This window comes from Giraffa tippelskirchi, chromosome 5 (assembly GCF_054371585.1).
Source record: "Giraffa tippelskirchi isolate mGirTip1 chromosome 5, T2T-mGirTip1v1.2.pri, whole genome shotgun sequence".
In the NCBI taxonomy this organism is placed as follows: Eukaryota; Metazoa; Chordata; class Mammalia; order Artiodactyla; family Giraffidae; genus Giraffa; species Giraffa tippelskirchi.
In genome coordinates, this window is record NC_137279.1 from 27,454,908 (window position 1) to 27,469,829 (window position 14,922).

Sequence of the window (14,922 nt, forward strand, 5' to 3'; positions counted from 1 at the left end):
TTAGGTTTGGGAGGGGGTGGAGGGAGGGTGAAGAATATTCCTTTTATCTGGTCCCCATCTCAAGCCCTGTGTATCCCAGACCTTCAGTTGTGTTTACTCCCTGTGTCTGGACCAATTGATGTCCCCAGGACTTTTATAGAAGGATTTTTCAAAGAAGGATTTTCCCCTTCCAAGATATGAGAACTTGCAGCAGAAAGGCTGCAATGTCCAGTTCTAGAATAGGGAGGCATTGGACACAGTTCTGGATCTGCTGTTTATTAGATGGGTGACTTTAGACAAGTCCCTTGACCTCTGTGAACCTCAGTTTCTGCACCTGTGATGTGGGGCTGTTACTAGGAACTGCCTTGTAGGGTTGCTATGAAGATCTGAGACAATGTAGAGGTCTTAGTTTGGATTTTCCAGAAGCAGACCCCGAGACCAGAATTCCACTCCAGGTGGTTTATTTGAGAGATGATCCAAGGGAAAACAGCAGTGAAAGGGAAGTGAGACATGAAAGGGAAGAAAGCAGATAGAGAATTGCCGTGCTGTCAGCAGGCACAGTGGGGGACAGAGCTTAATTCTGCCAGGGAGGGGGGGATGCTGGGGAGCAATGTGGTCACAGCCCTCCGAGCACCACCTGGATGGGGAGGGGGCTGGGCTGTGTGCTTCCAGCCTGTCTCCACTGGGCCTCGGTTGGAGGCTGTTGCCTCTGGCAGACATGTGAGCAGAGCTATCTCCAGAGGGCTCAGAAGCCTTAGGCAAACAGATGCAGAAGCAGGCTGCTGAAGGTACCCTAAAATGCCACAGGCACACAGGCCCTGACAGCTGGGGCCAGGCAGGCGCCGCACAGGCTGCCTCGCGGCGCCAGCGCTCATCGAAAGGTGATGCTGGGGGGCGGTTTTGTTGGTTTTTTTTTTTTTTGCAAGCAGACCTCCTGGCCGTTACTGAAGCCCCCTGAGAATTCCTGGAGGGTGAACTGCCTCGTGGGTCTTGGAGGCCTGGCAGATCTGCTATGGCCCTCCAGGAGACCCAAGGCAGGAGACCCCACCCCCAACAGCTTGCATGTACCCCCCAGGGGAACTGCATGAGAAGCAGAAGATAGAACTGGAGCGGAACGTGGCGCTGGTCCAGCAACAAAGCAGTGAGCTGAGCGTGCTCAAGGAAAAGATGGTGCAGATGACCAGCCTGGTGGAGAAGAAGGACAAAGAGCTGGAGGTCCTCAAGCAGGCACTCAGGTGGGTGGGAAGGCCTGCATGGTGGGTGTGGGGAGCCCAAGCACACCCAAGTACCCAGGGAGCCTGGCATAGAGAGAGGAAGGGCTCAGTCAATGATGGTTAAAGAGTTGAATGAATGAGTAGATGAATAAATGAATGAATGACATATGTTTCATTGCTTCACAACCTCATACATTTAAAACTTTGCTCAGTTCTGAGCATCTCAGAGATTCCTGCCCAATATTTCAGATAAGTATTAGTTTAAATGCGGCTTGAAATCCTCCATTATTCACCCTCACCAAACATAGCCAAGGGCTCCTGCTCTGCCCAGGGTCCCTCAGCCCCTGCATGTCACCTGACCTAACACTTCTCACACGGCCAGGCTGCTCCCACCTGTTGAATTGTCTGCCTTCCCCATGAGGACCCCCTGTAGACCTTGCCTGCTACTGACTCCCCACCATTCACGCAATGCCTGGCATGTAAAGGAACTTGACAAATATTGACTGAACAAAAGTGTAAACTGCAAGTGTCAGAGGTCAGCTTAAACTAAATATATTGTTTTTGTTCTGCGGGTTTGTCTATGAAACATATGTGAGTTTGCATTTTCATCATAGTTTATCCATATTTTGACATAAGATTAATGTCAAAAGAAAGATTGAATAAAATTGATGTCTCGTGTATACCCCATAGCTTCATTTGCTTCATGGTTCACGGCCAAGGTGGATTCACATCGTGGTTATAAAGAACAGGATCCAGGCCCAGGCTGCCTGGATTCAAAGCCAGTTGCCTTCACCTACAAGTTCCATGACCACAGGGAAATTGCTGTGTGTCTCTTTCTTGGTCTGTAAAATGGGGCAAGGAGAGTCCCTATCTCATGGGACTGTTAATGAGAAATAGAAGGGTTGACATATACCAGGTGTTAGAAATAACAGACAGGCACTAAATGCCCCCATAAATGCCACAGCAGGTGTCCTGCAGACCCAGTGCAAGAGACAACAATGGAGAGGTGCCTGCCTCCCTGGTCACTAGCCAGCAAGCTCAATTATCCAGAAACCCTCAGGCAGGAGCTTGAAGGCTCCAAGATTTCGGTTCCCTGTAAACATGGAGTCCCTTTCCCGCTTCTGCTTGTGAGTACAAAGGTAATTTGTAGTTCCCAAACCTTGGGCTGCCAGCCACCCTCCTGCTCAGTGACTCATCTTCTCTGCCCCCAGGGCCTCCCAAGAGAAACAAAAACTCCAGCTGCACAAGGGGAAGGAACAGAAGCCCAGGAACACAACCCAGATGTGTGACATTTCCGTGCAGATAGAACCAGTCCACACCGATACTTTCTTGAGCAGCCAAGAGGTGAGCACCTGCCCTGTCCCCAGGGGCACCTAGAAAGATAAACTAAGAAAGAGCCCGATGGAGGCTTTCTTTGCTTTTGAAAACATCTTGATTCTAAGTTCCGAAAGCATGACTTGCTTATGTGAAATGTATAAAGTTATCATCAGCTGGGCATGAGTACCGTCAGCCCTCTTTCTCACAGAAACCACCACACCCTCATACAGTCAGCAGTTGAAGTTCAGGCTCGGAGCTCATCTGCTGGGTTCCGATCCTGACTCCTCCACTAGGAAACCCTGCAACCTGGTACCAATTCCCTCATCTGGAAAGTGGGCATAATGCCAGCCACCCCATCATGGGATTGTTGAGAAACAAATTTAACTTACACACACAAACATGTACAGGCTTACATATACACATATTTATTTGATAGATTTTTTTTCAAAATATAGTCTCAAACCATATTTATTCTGCAACTTATTTCTTTTTTCCCACATAATACTATTTCCTGGGCATATTTTCAAGTAAACATATGTGAAGATCTACCTCATTCTTTTGTTTGTCCCAAGTTGGAAATTGTATTTTTGAGGCAAACATACCAAATGATTTGGAAATTTTCATCTCCAAGGCCCAGCGTGTGGGCTGGGGTGGCAGTGGTGGGCATGTGGGGCGGCACCCCTCCTCCTGCTGTCAGCCGGCGATGCCCACACCCGCCGCCCTAAGGCAGCAGCTGCTGCCACTGTCACAATTCTGACAACTGTGACTCCCTGGCCCTGTGCTGGGGACTCACAGGGCCATTTCCACTGAATTCCATCACGTCCCTTTTATCCAGCCAGTCACCTGTTGATGGACATTTGTTTCTGCTTCTGCACGTTGCTGTAGTTAATATCCTTGTGAACAGTGAAAGCGTTAGTCGCTCAGTTGTGTCCAACTCTTTGCGACTCCATGGAACATAGCTCGCCAGGCTCCTCTGTTCATAGAATTCTCTAGGCAAGAATACTGGAGTGGGTTGCCATGCCCTCCTCCAGGGGATCTTCTGGACCCAGGGATCACACCCAGGTCTCCTGCATTGCAGGCAGATTCTTTACTGTCCGAGCCACCAGGGAAGCCCTTTGTAAGTATGTAGAACAGATTCCTACCTGTGATTCTGAGATGTCCAGGGGACGTCCTAAATTAGGCCTGAATGGGCCAAAAGGGACATCCTAAATTAGGCCTGAAAGGGCTCAAATGCCAGGCCATTTATGCTCCATGGCTGACTGGGTGATCTCTGCCCAGAGGCCTTCCCACGCCTGGAAATCCCAGCCAGACAGCACACAGGGATCACATCATTGATGGAGAACCATGCCTTCACCCTGTGGTCCTGTACGGTGGCTCCTATCTGTCCCTGTGGTAGGCAGTGGTGCTCCCCGTGATCCTTTGTTGGCTGACTGTGGGCACAGCACTTCCTCGAAACCCTGGGTTTCCTGGAGTCCAGAGATCTCCTTTCTCCCTTCGCTTTATGAAACTAGAGACCAGGGCATTTCAGTAATGCGCTTTGGACTTTCTCTTGGAAACGGCCAAATGTGTTGGCTTGCCTGCCTGCTTCCTCAAAGATGCTTTTCCCCTGCCAAACAGCAGGGAGCCAGGGCTGCACACAGCTTGAAGGAGAGGGCTCAGTGGCCCCGCCGGCTGGCCCTGGCTCCCGTCACCATCCAGAGGCCTTTATAGCAGCAGCGTCTCCTCCTTACTAGGGCAGCCCAGCCACGGGGCTGCAGCCAGTTCCGCAGCTGTGAGCTCCCGGGGCCAGAAGCAGGTCTCATTCCTGTCGAAATCCAAGCTCTTGGTGCAGGACCTGGCCTGCGTTAGTTTACACGTTCAACAACTATTGGGCACCTGCTGTATGCCAGACCCTGTGCTGGGTGCAAAGCAGGATGCTCAGGGTTCTTGCCCACACAAGACCCCCTCTGACTCTCCTGTGTTGGCTGGGAAGGATGTTGACCAGAGGCCCTGTCTCAGTTTCTATGATGACGTAGTATTAGAGGAGGATGGGGGAGGGAGGCCGCAAGATGAAAGGAAACAAGGATTTTTTTCTTTCTCAGAACAGCCTTCCACACTCAGTCTACTTCCTGCTTTCTAAACCAGAGTGGGCCAGAGGGCTTAAGAGTTGTATGAGAAAGAATGTCCATCTTCTCTAAATAAACAAATTCCCAGAAGGGCCATGAGTAAGGGTCATGTCGGGCTCAGCTGAGCTCTCCAGGCAGAGGAAATGCTGTCACCGAGCCTGGCGGCTGCCCCACCCCCAAAACCAGCCACCACCTCCTCTCCACCCTCCAGGACGTGTGCAGATGCACAGCATTCCTGGTGTTCACTCCCAGGGCAAACACACGCCCTCAAAGAGAGGGAGGCTGGTGTAGAAACAGCCCCGGAAGGGGGCCAGCCAAGCAGGCTGAAAGCCAGCTGGAGCCAGGGTCAGGGTCTAGTGAGGCCCTACTAAGGGCAACACCCCCTTCTCTCAGGGCTGAACCTTGGTCCCAGCAGGAACACTGGGGCAGGCCCCTTCTGGCTCCATATTTATGGAGCCCCTACTGTGCTCAGGCACAGGGCTGAGCATTGGGAATAGCACGGCCTACGTGGGAGACAAACTCTGTTCTCACAGGGCCTGTGCATGCATGCATGCTCAGTTGTATCCAACTCTTTGCAACCCCATAGTCCGTAGCTTGCCAGGCTCCTCTGTCCAGGGATTCTCCAGGCAAGAATACTGGGGTGGGTTGGCATGCCCTCCTCCAGGGAATCTTTCCAACTCAGGGGATCGAACCCACAGCTCTCACATCTCCTGCACTAGCGAGTGGGTTCTTCACCACTGGTACCACCTGAGAGGCCCCTCCTCACAGGGTCCACATTCTGAAAAAAGAAAGAGGCGACAAACAAGGCAACGTCTAACAAAATGTCCAGTGAGGGTGAGCCCTCCAAGGAAGAATACGGCAGGACTGGGACAGAGTAGCATAGGGGAGGGGGCTCTTTGGGACATTGCAGTAGGGAGGCCTCTGCAGGAGGAGATGAGGAGCAGAGCCTAAATGAAATGAAGGAATGAGTGGTGGGGGCCTGAAGGAGAGAAGAGACCCCAGGGAGGACCTGCTTGGTCTCTCTAGACCGGCCAAGAGCCCATCCATCCAATTCCCCCTAGCAAATATGAGAGCACTATCCTTACTACCAGCTAAGCACCTAAAAATGCCCCTCCAGGACTTACCTGGCAGTCCAGCGGTTAAGACTCCATGTGTCCACTGCAGGGGCATGAGTTTGATCCCTGGTCGGAGAAGAGACTAGACCAAAAAAAGAACGAAAAAAATCCCCCCTTCAGGAGTGAATTTGATGTGATTGTTCAAAGATGAGAACAGAATGACAAGTGGAAACCCAACCTTAGAAGAATATTAGGGAAAAAAAGAAAGAAAGAAAACATGGCAAGGAAACAGAGGGGATCTCTTATTTATAGTGAGGCTAAGTCAGTAGGAAAGTTGGAAATCTTCCTAGATGTGACTTTGTATTTGAAATGAGATATTTAAATTCCTTCTCTGCTGAAGCCCCTTAACAATATTTTCCAGGGTACTAAGTGACAGGGTTTCCGCTAATCCATGAATTGTTCATGTTTCTCCAAATATGAGAGAGATTCTGCTCCCTAATAAAGCCTCTGTCCACACCATTCTGGCCGCAGGAGCAGTCCTTCAGTGATCTAGGGGCCAAGTGCAAAGGGTCCCGACATGAGGAGGTCATTCAGCGTCAGAAAAAGGCCTTATCTGAGCTTCGTGCGCGAATTAAAGAACTTGAGAAGGCTGGCTCCTCAAGTAAGTTCCCTCCTTCCTTAGTGGCGCCTTCTGTGCTGAGCCATGGGCCCCAGACTTGATGGCTCCCTGTGGGGGCTGACCAGGATTGCTTTGCTGTCTTCTATTCTTATTATTTCATAAGTGAAAAGGCGTAGTTGTTTTTTTTTTAAAGAAGCAGATGAGCAGGGGTGGGGAAAGGATGGGCAGACATGATCTCAAAGTCAAGAGCAGGCCTTGATACTAAATAAACACGATTTCATGAAAAACTCATATAACATTGTCCTTCTTCTTCTTATTTCACTATGGCCCAATGGAAACTTTTGCATAGACTGATGGTGTTCAAGGATCAACCTTGGGGAACGTCCTAGATAAATACCCTGTTTAGAGGGAATGGGGCTCTCAAGAAACAGAGCTTGTTGCTGGGTGGAGCACTGAGCCAAGCCCTAGAAGCCTGGGTTCAAGTTCCACCCTCCTTCCTGTGGCCAAAGCTTCACCCTCAGTGCCTCAGCTGTGTGAGGCTGCAGCCTCATATTAGCTGTGTGACCTTGGACAAGTCATTTCACCTCTCTGGGCCTCAGATTGTGAGGGTTAGTACTGGCCCATGGTAAGCGTCCAGTTAACAGCAGCTGTGATTTTTTTTTTTTTTTTACATCCAGTGACTTCTTCCTGAACCTTTCTTTTGAGTCTAAATTATTTCTTTTTTTAGATCATAAGGACCACATGGATGAGTCATTTCTAGACTTAAAGACTCTCGGGATGGAAAAAAACATCCAGAAAATACTGGATGTAAAACCTGATTTGCCAACTTTCTCAAGAGTAGAGATCCGAGTGGTAATTTGCCTCCGCAGTGACTGACACGTGGGGAGGGTGGGCCCGAGGGCATATCTAGCCAGGTGCCCTGGCATCACTGTATACATCACTGGTTCGGGGTCAGATCCTCCCTGTTAGCCTAGCATCTGTATTGATTGGTCAGTGCCTAGCAGTACCAGTGGTCCAGTGTTTGAACAGAAAGGTGGCTTTCAGATGTGCTTAAGCAGGATGTATCATCACAATGATGTTGGCCAGGTCAATCTCTGGTCCTCCTTTTCATATCATATGTTATATTCTGCAGAAAATATTCAACAAGCTATATAACATTATGTCATGAGTTTGCCTAAAATGTGCTTCTTTCTGTAAATTCAAAAACCCGAACACAGAAAAGGTAGCAGAAGGGAATCATGATGATTAAGAAGACAGAAAAGTTCTAGAATCAGAGACCCGCCTGTGTCCTAATCCCAGCTCTGCAAACCGAGTGACCTTGGCGGGCTCTTAACCTTCCTGGGACTCCATTTCCCAGCTGTAAAATGATGATGGAAGAATTAAAGGAGATAATTATGTAAAGTGCTTATCCCAGTGCCTAGCTCATAGTGAGCACTTAATAGATGATACTTGTGATTATTATTAAATAGTATTTCAATGGTATTATTCAAGAAAGCCTGCCTTCCTTAGGGGGCTTAGTTTGATTTGCCCAGATTTGCCGAAGTAATTTGATTGTTAGGTGGAAGGTGTTTGTTTGGGCATTTGATTGACACATGACAATGGACAGCTCGGGTTAGCATTAATCAGAGAACCTGCTGGGCATGGTTTGCTGCCACAGCTGGATCCAAACCATCCTTGGGCTGTTGGAAGAAATAATTAAAATCATTCAATCTCATTTTTCTAGACATTTGCTTGACATGTGAATCAAAGCAACAGAAATGTGTTGCTTTGAGACTTCCCTGGCAGTCCAGGGGTTAAGACTTTGCCTTCCAATGCAGAGGGTGCAGTGTTCGATCCTTTTTTGGGGAGCTAGGATCCCACATGCCTCAGGGCTAAAAAAAACCAAACATAAAACAGAAGCGATATTATAACAAATTCAATAAAGACTTTTTAAAAATGATCCACATCAAAACAATATTTTAAAAAAAGAATGAAAGAAAGAAATGGGTTGGTTTTCCTGCTAAGAGCAAACCCTCCTCTGAGAGTGGAAAGGGAGGGACCATCTCCAGGTGGGGAGCTCAGCTGGATCCCATATCCTGATCCTGCTTCCAAGATTTGCCTTCTCCTTGGCAACAACCCCTCATCCCACCACTGACACCACAGAGCAGGAAATCTCCAAGGCTGGCAATAATTAAAAGGAGAGAAGGAGCAGGAGAAAGAATAGCTGAGCAAAGGCAACAGGACTCCTGTTTTTCTGAAGCTTATCTTCTCAGCCTCGGTGCTGCTGATTTTTTGAGCCAGGTAACTCTTTGCTTGGAGGACTATCCTGTGTGTCACTGGGTGTTTAGCAGCATCCTTGTCCTCTACCCACTAGATGCCAGTAGCTGTTGTGACAACCACCAACGTGTCCAGGCATTGCTAAGTGTCCCAGGTAAAGGGAGAATGGACAGAGTCATCCCCGGTTGAGAACTGCTGGTCTAGAGGGAAGACAGACAGTGACCAAAGAATGAGACTAATGATGTGTCATTTCAAGAATAGTTATGCTCTTAAGGGATAGGAACAGAGCTGTGAGAAAGCAGTTCACTGAGGAATGAGACTAGGATAAAAAACAGCTAGAAGGGGGCGACAGAGAATGAGATGGCTGGATGGCATCATCGAATCAATGGACATGAATCTGAGCAAACTCCAGGAGACAGTGAAAGACAGGCAAGCCTGGAGTGCTGCAGTCCATGAGGTTGCAGAGTTGGACATGACTTAGTGACTGAACAACAACTGTCAAGTTATTCTTTAGTAACTTCCCAGTTCTTCGGTTATTCTTTGGGTTATTCTTCTGGATGTAGAAAATCATAATGGAATACCAAGAGAGAGTTTTTATTTCTTTTTTTATTTCAGCCTCAAAATGGCCTTTCCAGCCCAGGGTCCATCATGGCCACTGAGAAGTTAGGGAAAACAGATGCGGCTGAGGCTCTAGATCTCAGTGAAAAGCTGGTATGTACACCTAGCATCAGTCCCCCTCCTGTCCAAACCTGCAACCCCCTCAGGCAGTGTTAACTACCAGATAGCTTAACTCAACATCAACCCTACATAGATATTTAGTCATTATTACAGCTCTGTAAGACCCATTTACTATCGCAGCATGGGATAGAAATCGCATAGTTGAATTCCTTGGAAAACTGGGTAGCAAGAATGAATGTTTCTATCTGTTGTCATTTTCCCCCTGGTTCTCAAAAAGGCATAGCGTAAATAGATGCGGGGAACATGAAAGTCGGAGTAAAAGCCCCAGTTGTACTCCTTTCCAAAGCATGTGTTCTCTGTGATTGCAGAAAATGAATGAAACAGAATTAGACACTTGCCTCCTTATTAAAGGGCTTCCCAGGTGGCTCAGTGGTAAAGAATCCGCCTGTCAGTGCAGGAGATGCAGGTTTGATCTCTGGGTTAGGAAGATCCCCTGGAGGAGGGCATGACAACCCACTCCAGTATTCTTGCCTGGGAAATCCCATGGACAGAGGAGTCTGGCGGGCTACAGTCCACGGGATCTCAAAGAGTCGGACACGACTGAGTGACTGAGCACAGCATACACACTCCTTATTAAAGCAGCCACCAGCGGTGGTGGGGCAAGCCTCTTACCTGCGAAACGCTTTCTCGTAGTACATGGATATGAGCAAAACGCTTGGGAGTCTGATGAACATCAAAGATATGTCAGGTCATGTGTCTATGAAACACCTCTCCCCCAAAGAGAGGGAGAGAGTCAACCAGCTTCGACAAAGAGACCTCGATCTGGTGTTCGATAAGATCACCCAACTCAAGAACCGGCTGGAGAGAAAAGAGGAGCTTTTGAGAGTTTACGAGAAAGACATTGAACAGCTCAGGTAGGGCCCACGTCCCCGCAGAAAGGCCCGGACCTCCCTTCTCCAGGCTAAACCTCGGGGCAGCAGCAGACCTCTGGACCAAGACAGGAGGACAGAGGTCTAGGTGTGCAGGGGAGGCGGGATCGTGACTCAGGGTCTGATGGAGGCAAGTCCTCTGGGCCAGAAAGCAGCAGTTAAAGTGCCCTGTACCCTCTTAAGGGGTAAGGTGCACCTTTTATGAATGTATCTGATATTTCACCATGTGTGTGCTTTTCATAATTCCTATTTTCTTATTTCTATAATTCTTATTTTCAGTAGTATCAGTTCCCTGACCCTCCCTGGGAAATTGGGAGGGGCTGATAATAATATAACCTGTGTCAGCTTCATGCTACACTTACACAGCCCATGAGCTATTTATTCTGCTCTCTAGTCCCCAAACTTCATCATTCTCTCCTGCTTGTAATGAAACTGCTAAGTTAGGTGTACACAGAAGTATCTTGAGAATCTCCCAGGGCAGGGGCGTTGCTGGTAAGTGAGAAAGATGAGGGGAAAAGAGACTTTGTCTCTCCCATGTGCTCAGGCAGAGCAAAGTGTCGGTTCAGATGTACCAGTCACAGGTGGCCAAGCTGGAGGATGACATCTACAAAGAAGCCGAAGAGAAGGCGCTGCTCAAGGAGGCCCTGGAGCGCATGGAGCAGCAGCTGCACCAGGAGAAGAGGGTCAACAGGGCGATCAGGCAGCAGAAGGTGAGTGGTGCCTGCTTGGAGCAGAGTCTCTGAGGCTGCCTCTCAGCCCCCTTTAGAAATGGCCAGCTGAGGTCCCACTGGGATCTAGGCAGTGCAGGGTGCATTTACTGATGCAAAGGAAAGTGGCAGACTAGCTTTAGCATCAGACAGACCTAAGTTTAGACTGTAGCTGTACCATTTACTGTGTGACTTCAGGCAGGTTTCTTAACCACTTTGAGACTCAGAGTCTAGCTTATCTGTATTTTGTTTCTTTCTTTTTAATTTAATTTTTAATTTTGTATTGGAGTATAGCTGATTTACAATTTTGTGTTAGTTTCAGGTGCACAGCAAAGTGATTCAGTTATACATATACATATATCCATTCTTTTCAGATTCTTTTCCCAGATAGGTTATTATAGAATATTGAGTAGCATTCCCTGTGCTATACAATAGGTCTTTGTTGATTATCTATTTTATATATGGTAGTGTGTATGTATTAATTCCAAATGCATAATTTATCCCCCCTCCACCTTTCCCCTTTGATAACCATAAGTTTGTTTTCAAACTGTGAGTCTGTTTCTGTTTTATAAATAAGCTCACTTGTATGTGTTTCAGACTCCACATATAAGTGATATCATATGATTCTTGCCTTTCTCTGTCTGCCTTACTTCACTTAGTATGATACCCTCTAGGCCCATCTATGTTGCCACAAATGGCATTATTTCATTCTTTTTATGGCTGAGTAACATTCCACTGTATATATGTACCACATCTTCTTTATCCATTCCTCTGTCGGTGAACATTTAGGTTGCTTCCAAGTCTTGACTGCTATAAACAGTGCTCTCTGAGACTCATAGTCTAGCTTGTCTGTATTTTTTTTAACTTTTGATAATTCATGTGTTTTATCTTGTTCTTTCTATTCAGATAACTATTTTTCTTCTAGTTTTATTGAGATGTAATTGACACTGTATTGAATTTAAGGTGTATAGCATAATGATTTGACTTCCATGCCACATGAAGTAGTTGCCACAATAAGCTTAGCAAATGTCCTGAATTTTTTTTTTAAGTGGTGTCTGTTGTTCTTACTTTCATTGTTCTGCCAGGTGCAAGGGATACACAGATGAATAAGTTCTCTGAGAATAAAGATTTTCAATTTGCTATTCTGAGTACCCAGAGAATAGTAGACACCCAATAAATATTTGGTACATGGATGGATGGATGGACAGGTGGATGGATGGATGGACAGGTGGATGGGTGGATGGATGGATGGGTGGATGGGTGGATGCGTGGATGAAAGGACAGGTGGATGGATGAATGGATGAACACCAGATCAATGTATCAGCAGGTGTTCAGGTAGATGGATGGTCAGGTGGATAGAGATAGATGAATGTCCTTGAAGGATATATTTTTCAGTGCAGAACATACAGGTAAAGAGCTGATTTCAGGCTGACTTAGTGGAGTAAGGGCTCTGTTCAGATCCAGAAAAGGGTACTTGGCACAATCTAGAGCATTCAGGGAGTGTTTTCCAAGTGCTGACATCTGTTATGAATTGCAAAGGAGAGTTGGAGTTTGTCCACCAAAGGGATGGACAGATGTGCATTCGAGGCTGTAGGAGCCACAGAGGAAAGGCATGAGGATGAGGAATTTGCTTCCTGGCATGAACTTGGTGAGAGCATTGACTTGAGAGACCAAGGAGACTCAGGCTGGTGATCCAGCTATAAGAGGCCACCTCCTCCCCTTATCCTGCTATCTCATCTATCACATGGCACAAGATTCAGTGGGTCCTGGGGTCAAATCCCCCTGCTTACTGTATGATCTTGTGGAAATCAGTCCCCCTCTCTGAGCCTCACTTTCCTCATCAGTGAATGGGAGCTAAGAGCGCCTGCCTTACAGGATTGTTGTGAAGATTGAATACAATACAAGTAACCCTTCCTATCCAAGCTCTCACTGTCTGAACTCAGGACCAAACGGTTTCTGATGCCCAGGTACACCTGTCCAGGCTCTGAAGCATGCAGCTGAGGGCCTGGGGCTTGGCAGGTGGATGCGGCTCTCTTCCCTGTGGCCAGCTGACTGCGCAGGTGGTCTCTGAAGTGAGTGCTTCCCCAGACCCAGTAGAGTCTGCTGCCAAAAGTCCCCACACACATTGAGACAGGCATGGGCAGCACCTGAAAACCAGCTCCAAAAGCTCGCTGTAACGCTGTGCCTGCACCGCAGTCAGTAGTGGGGTCTCTGGTCTTCTTGGCAGTTAACACCCATGACCGTTCACTCCTGTTGTCAGCAGCATGTCACTAGCCCCACTGGGCACTGGCACAGCGACTCCTAAATAGATCACACTCTCCCTGGTCCTTCACTCTCACCTAAGGTAGAGCAGATCTCTAGGCAGGCATCAGGCAAACAGGGAAAATCACCATAGCCCCCATCTCTTCATGATGTCTGCAGGCATTGGGCTCCACTCATGCTATGCAGCCATGATCAGGGTTATTAGTGCCTCTGGTAGCCCTGCCTGGTTGTCATGATGATCCCCATTTTACAGATGAGGAAACTGAGGCTCAGAGAGTTAAAAAAGAGACTTGCCCAAGTTCATAGAGTAGCTGGTAGTTCACAGAGTCTTGTTAGTCCCTCAGTCATGTCTGACTGTTTGCAACCCCATGGACTGCAGCCTGCCAGGCTTCTCAGCCCATGGGATTTCCTAGGCAAGAATACTGGAGTAGATCGCCATTTCCTTCTCCAGGGGATCTTCCTGACTCAGGGATCAAACCCAGGTCTCCTGCATTGCAGGCAGATTCTTTGCTGTCTGAGCTACCAAGGAAGTCCCAAGTAGAGCCTTTACCTAGCCCCAGATCTCTCTGGTCCTAGGTCCTGCATTCTTTGCTGGTCTGGCCCCCAGTTGCCTCCTTGCACCTATTAGTCTTTCTAACTTGGAGCTGTGTATTTTTGCACACATGCTTGTGTGTATGCCTGTGAATATGTGCTGTGTGTTTGTATGTGTGTGTATTTGTATGTGAGTGTGTTGCCTACATGAGCTGTAAGGAGGCCAGGCCTTAGAAGGTTATAGAAGAATGTCCTTCTCAACCAAGAGGTGATGGTCAGATGAGTTCCTTGCAGAAGGCTGCCCTCCATTCTGCAAACTTTCCATGCAGGAGGTTTCCAGAAAGCAGGCTCTCTGGCTTGTAGCCCCAGACATGAAAGTGGCTGCTGTCCTGCCCCGAGGGAGCCCAGATGTGGTGTCTCTAGTGCTCACCGTTCTGAATTAAACATCACAGACCTCAGTCTGCATGTGTTATGGGGCTGCCTCAGGCAGAAGACAGTTGCCTTTCACACCAAGCAATGCCAGGGAGAGCTGGACCACTGACCGAGTTCTGACTTTCCCTTTGATGTGCCCTCTGGAGAGCTCACCCCTCCCTGAGGCATCCCCTGACCCCCAGGGTTTGGCAAGCGAGGCCCCAAAGCAGAGACACCAGACCACAGAATGGGACAGCAAAGGACCCAAAAAAGGCCATTGTCATGTACTGAAAACCTGAGGATTTACATAATCAGGCTTCACATGCATTATTCATGGGCTGCCTCATTCATACACAATGCAGGGGACGTGCCAGCCTGTTTGGCGCTAGACATCCTTCAGCAGAGAAGGGTCTGAAATGGCCAAGCTGAACCTATGTCAGGGTCCCCAGAAGAGCTAGAGCTAGGAGCTTTCAAATTCGTGAAACTCACAGTTGGAGAAAAGATGTACATGAACTGCAACCACAATCATGGTGTCGCCAATGATATCATGTACTGAGCACTTTAAGTATCATTTACTTTACTTTATCATTTACCAAGGGGCAGGCACCTGCTCCACACGATACAGGCTTCATCTCTCCCATCAACCCCGCAAGGGAAGCTGGTGAGCATCAGCCCACTCGAGAGAGGGGAGGGCTGAGTTGACAGAGGGTACCACTCCCTGGCTGCTCAGCTGCAGAAACAGGATTCCCTCCCACCTGCTGCCCTCTCCAGCCCATGTTCACTTTCCCACACCCCTTCCTTCTGCATCTCCCTTAGCCGGGTGCCCGCCTCGTATTTCTCTCACCATTGCTCACAGAGT

General features: G+C 48.1%; 1 protein-coding gene across 20 annotated transcripts in view; it reads left to right on the forward strand.

The window, feature by feature from the left end:
• The window catches only part of FHAD1 (forkhead associated phosphopeptide binding domain 1), a 159,334-nt gene that overhangs the window by 133,179 nt on the left and 11,233 nt on the right, over positions 1-14,922 (forward strand). For 15 of the 20 annotated variants that reach the window (XM_081488046.1, XM_081488049.1, XM_081488055.1 and 12 more), the window contains 7 exons: positions 1,055-1,214; positions 2,405-2,537; positions 6,202-6,331; positions 7,017-7,141; positions 9,161-9,256; positions 9,917-10,137; positions 10,697-10,862. In XM_081488046.1, the coding sequence (XP_081344172.1) occupies positions 1,055-1,214; positions 2,405-2,537; positions 6,202-6,331; positions 7,017-7,141; positions 9,161-9,256; positions 9,917-10,137; positions 10,697-10,862 (1,031 nt within the window). The remainder of the gene's footprint in view (positions 1-1,054; positions 1,215-2,404; positions 2,538-6,201; positions 6,332-7,016; positions 7,142-9,160; positions 9,257-9,916; positions 10,138-10,696; positions 10,863-14,922) is intronic. The other 5 variants (XM_081488062.1, XM_081488059.1, XM_081488060.1 and 2 more) reach the window with 1 other exon arrangement.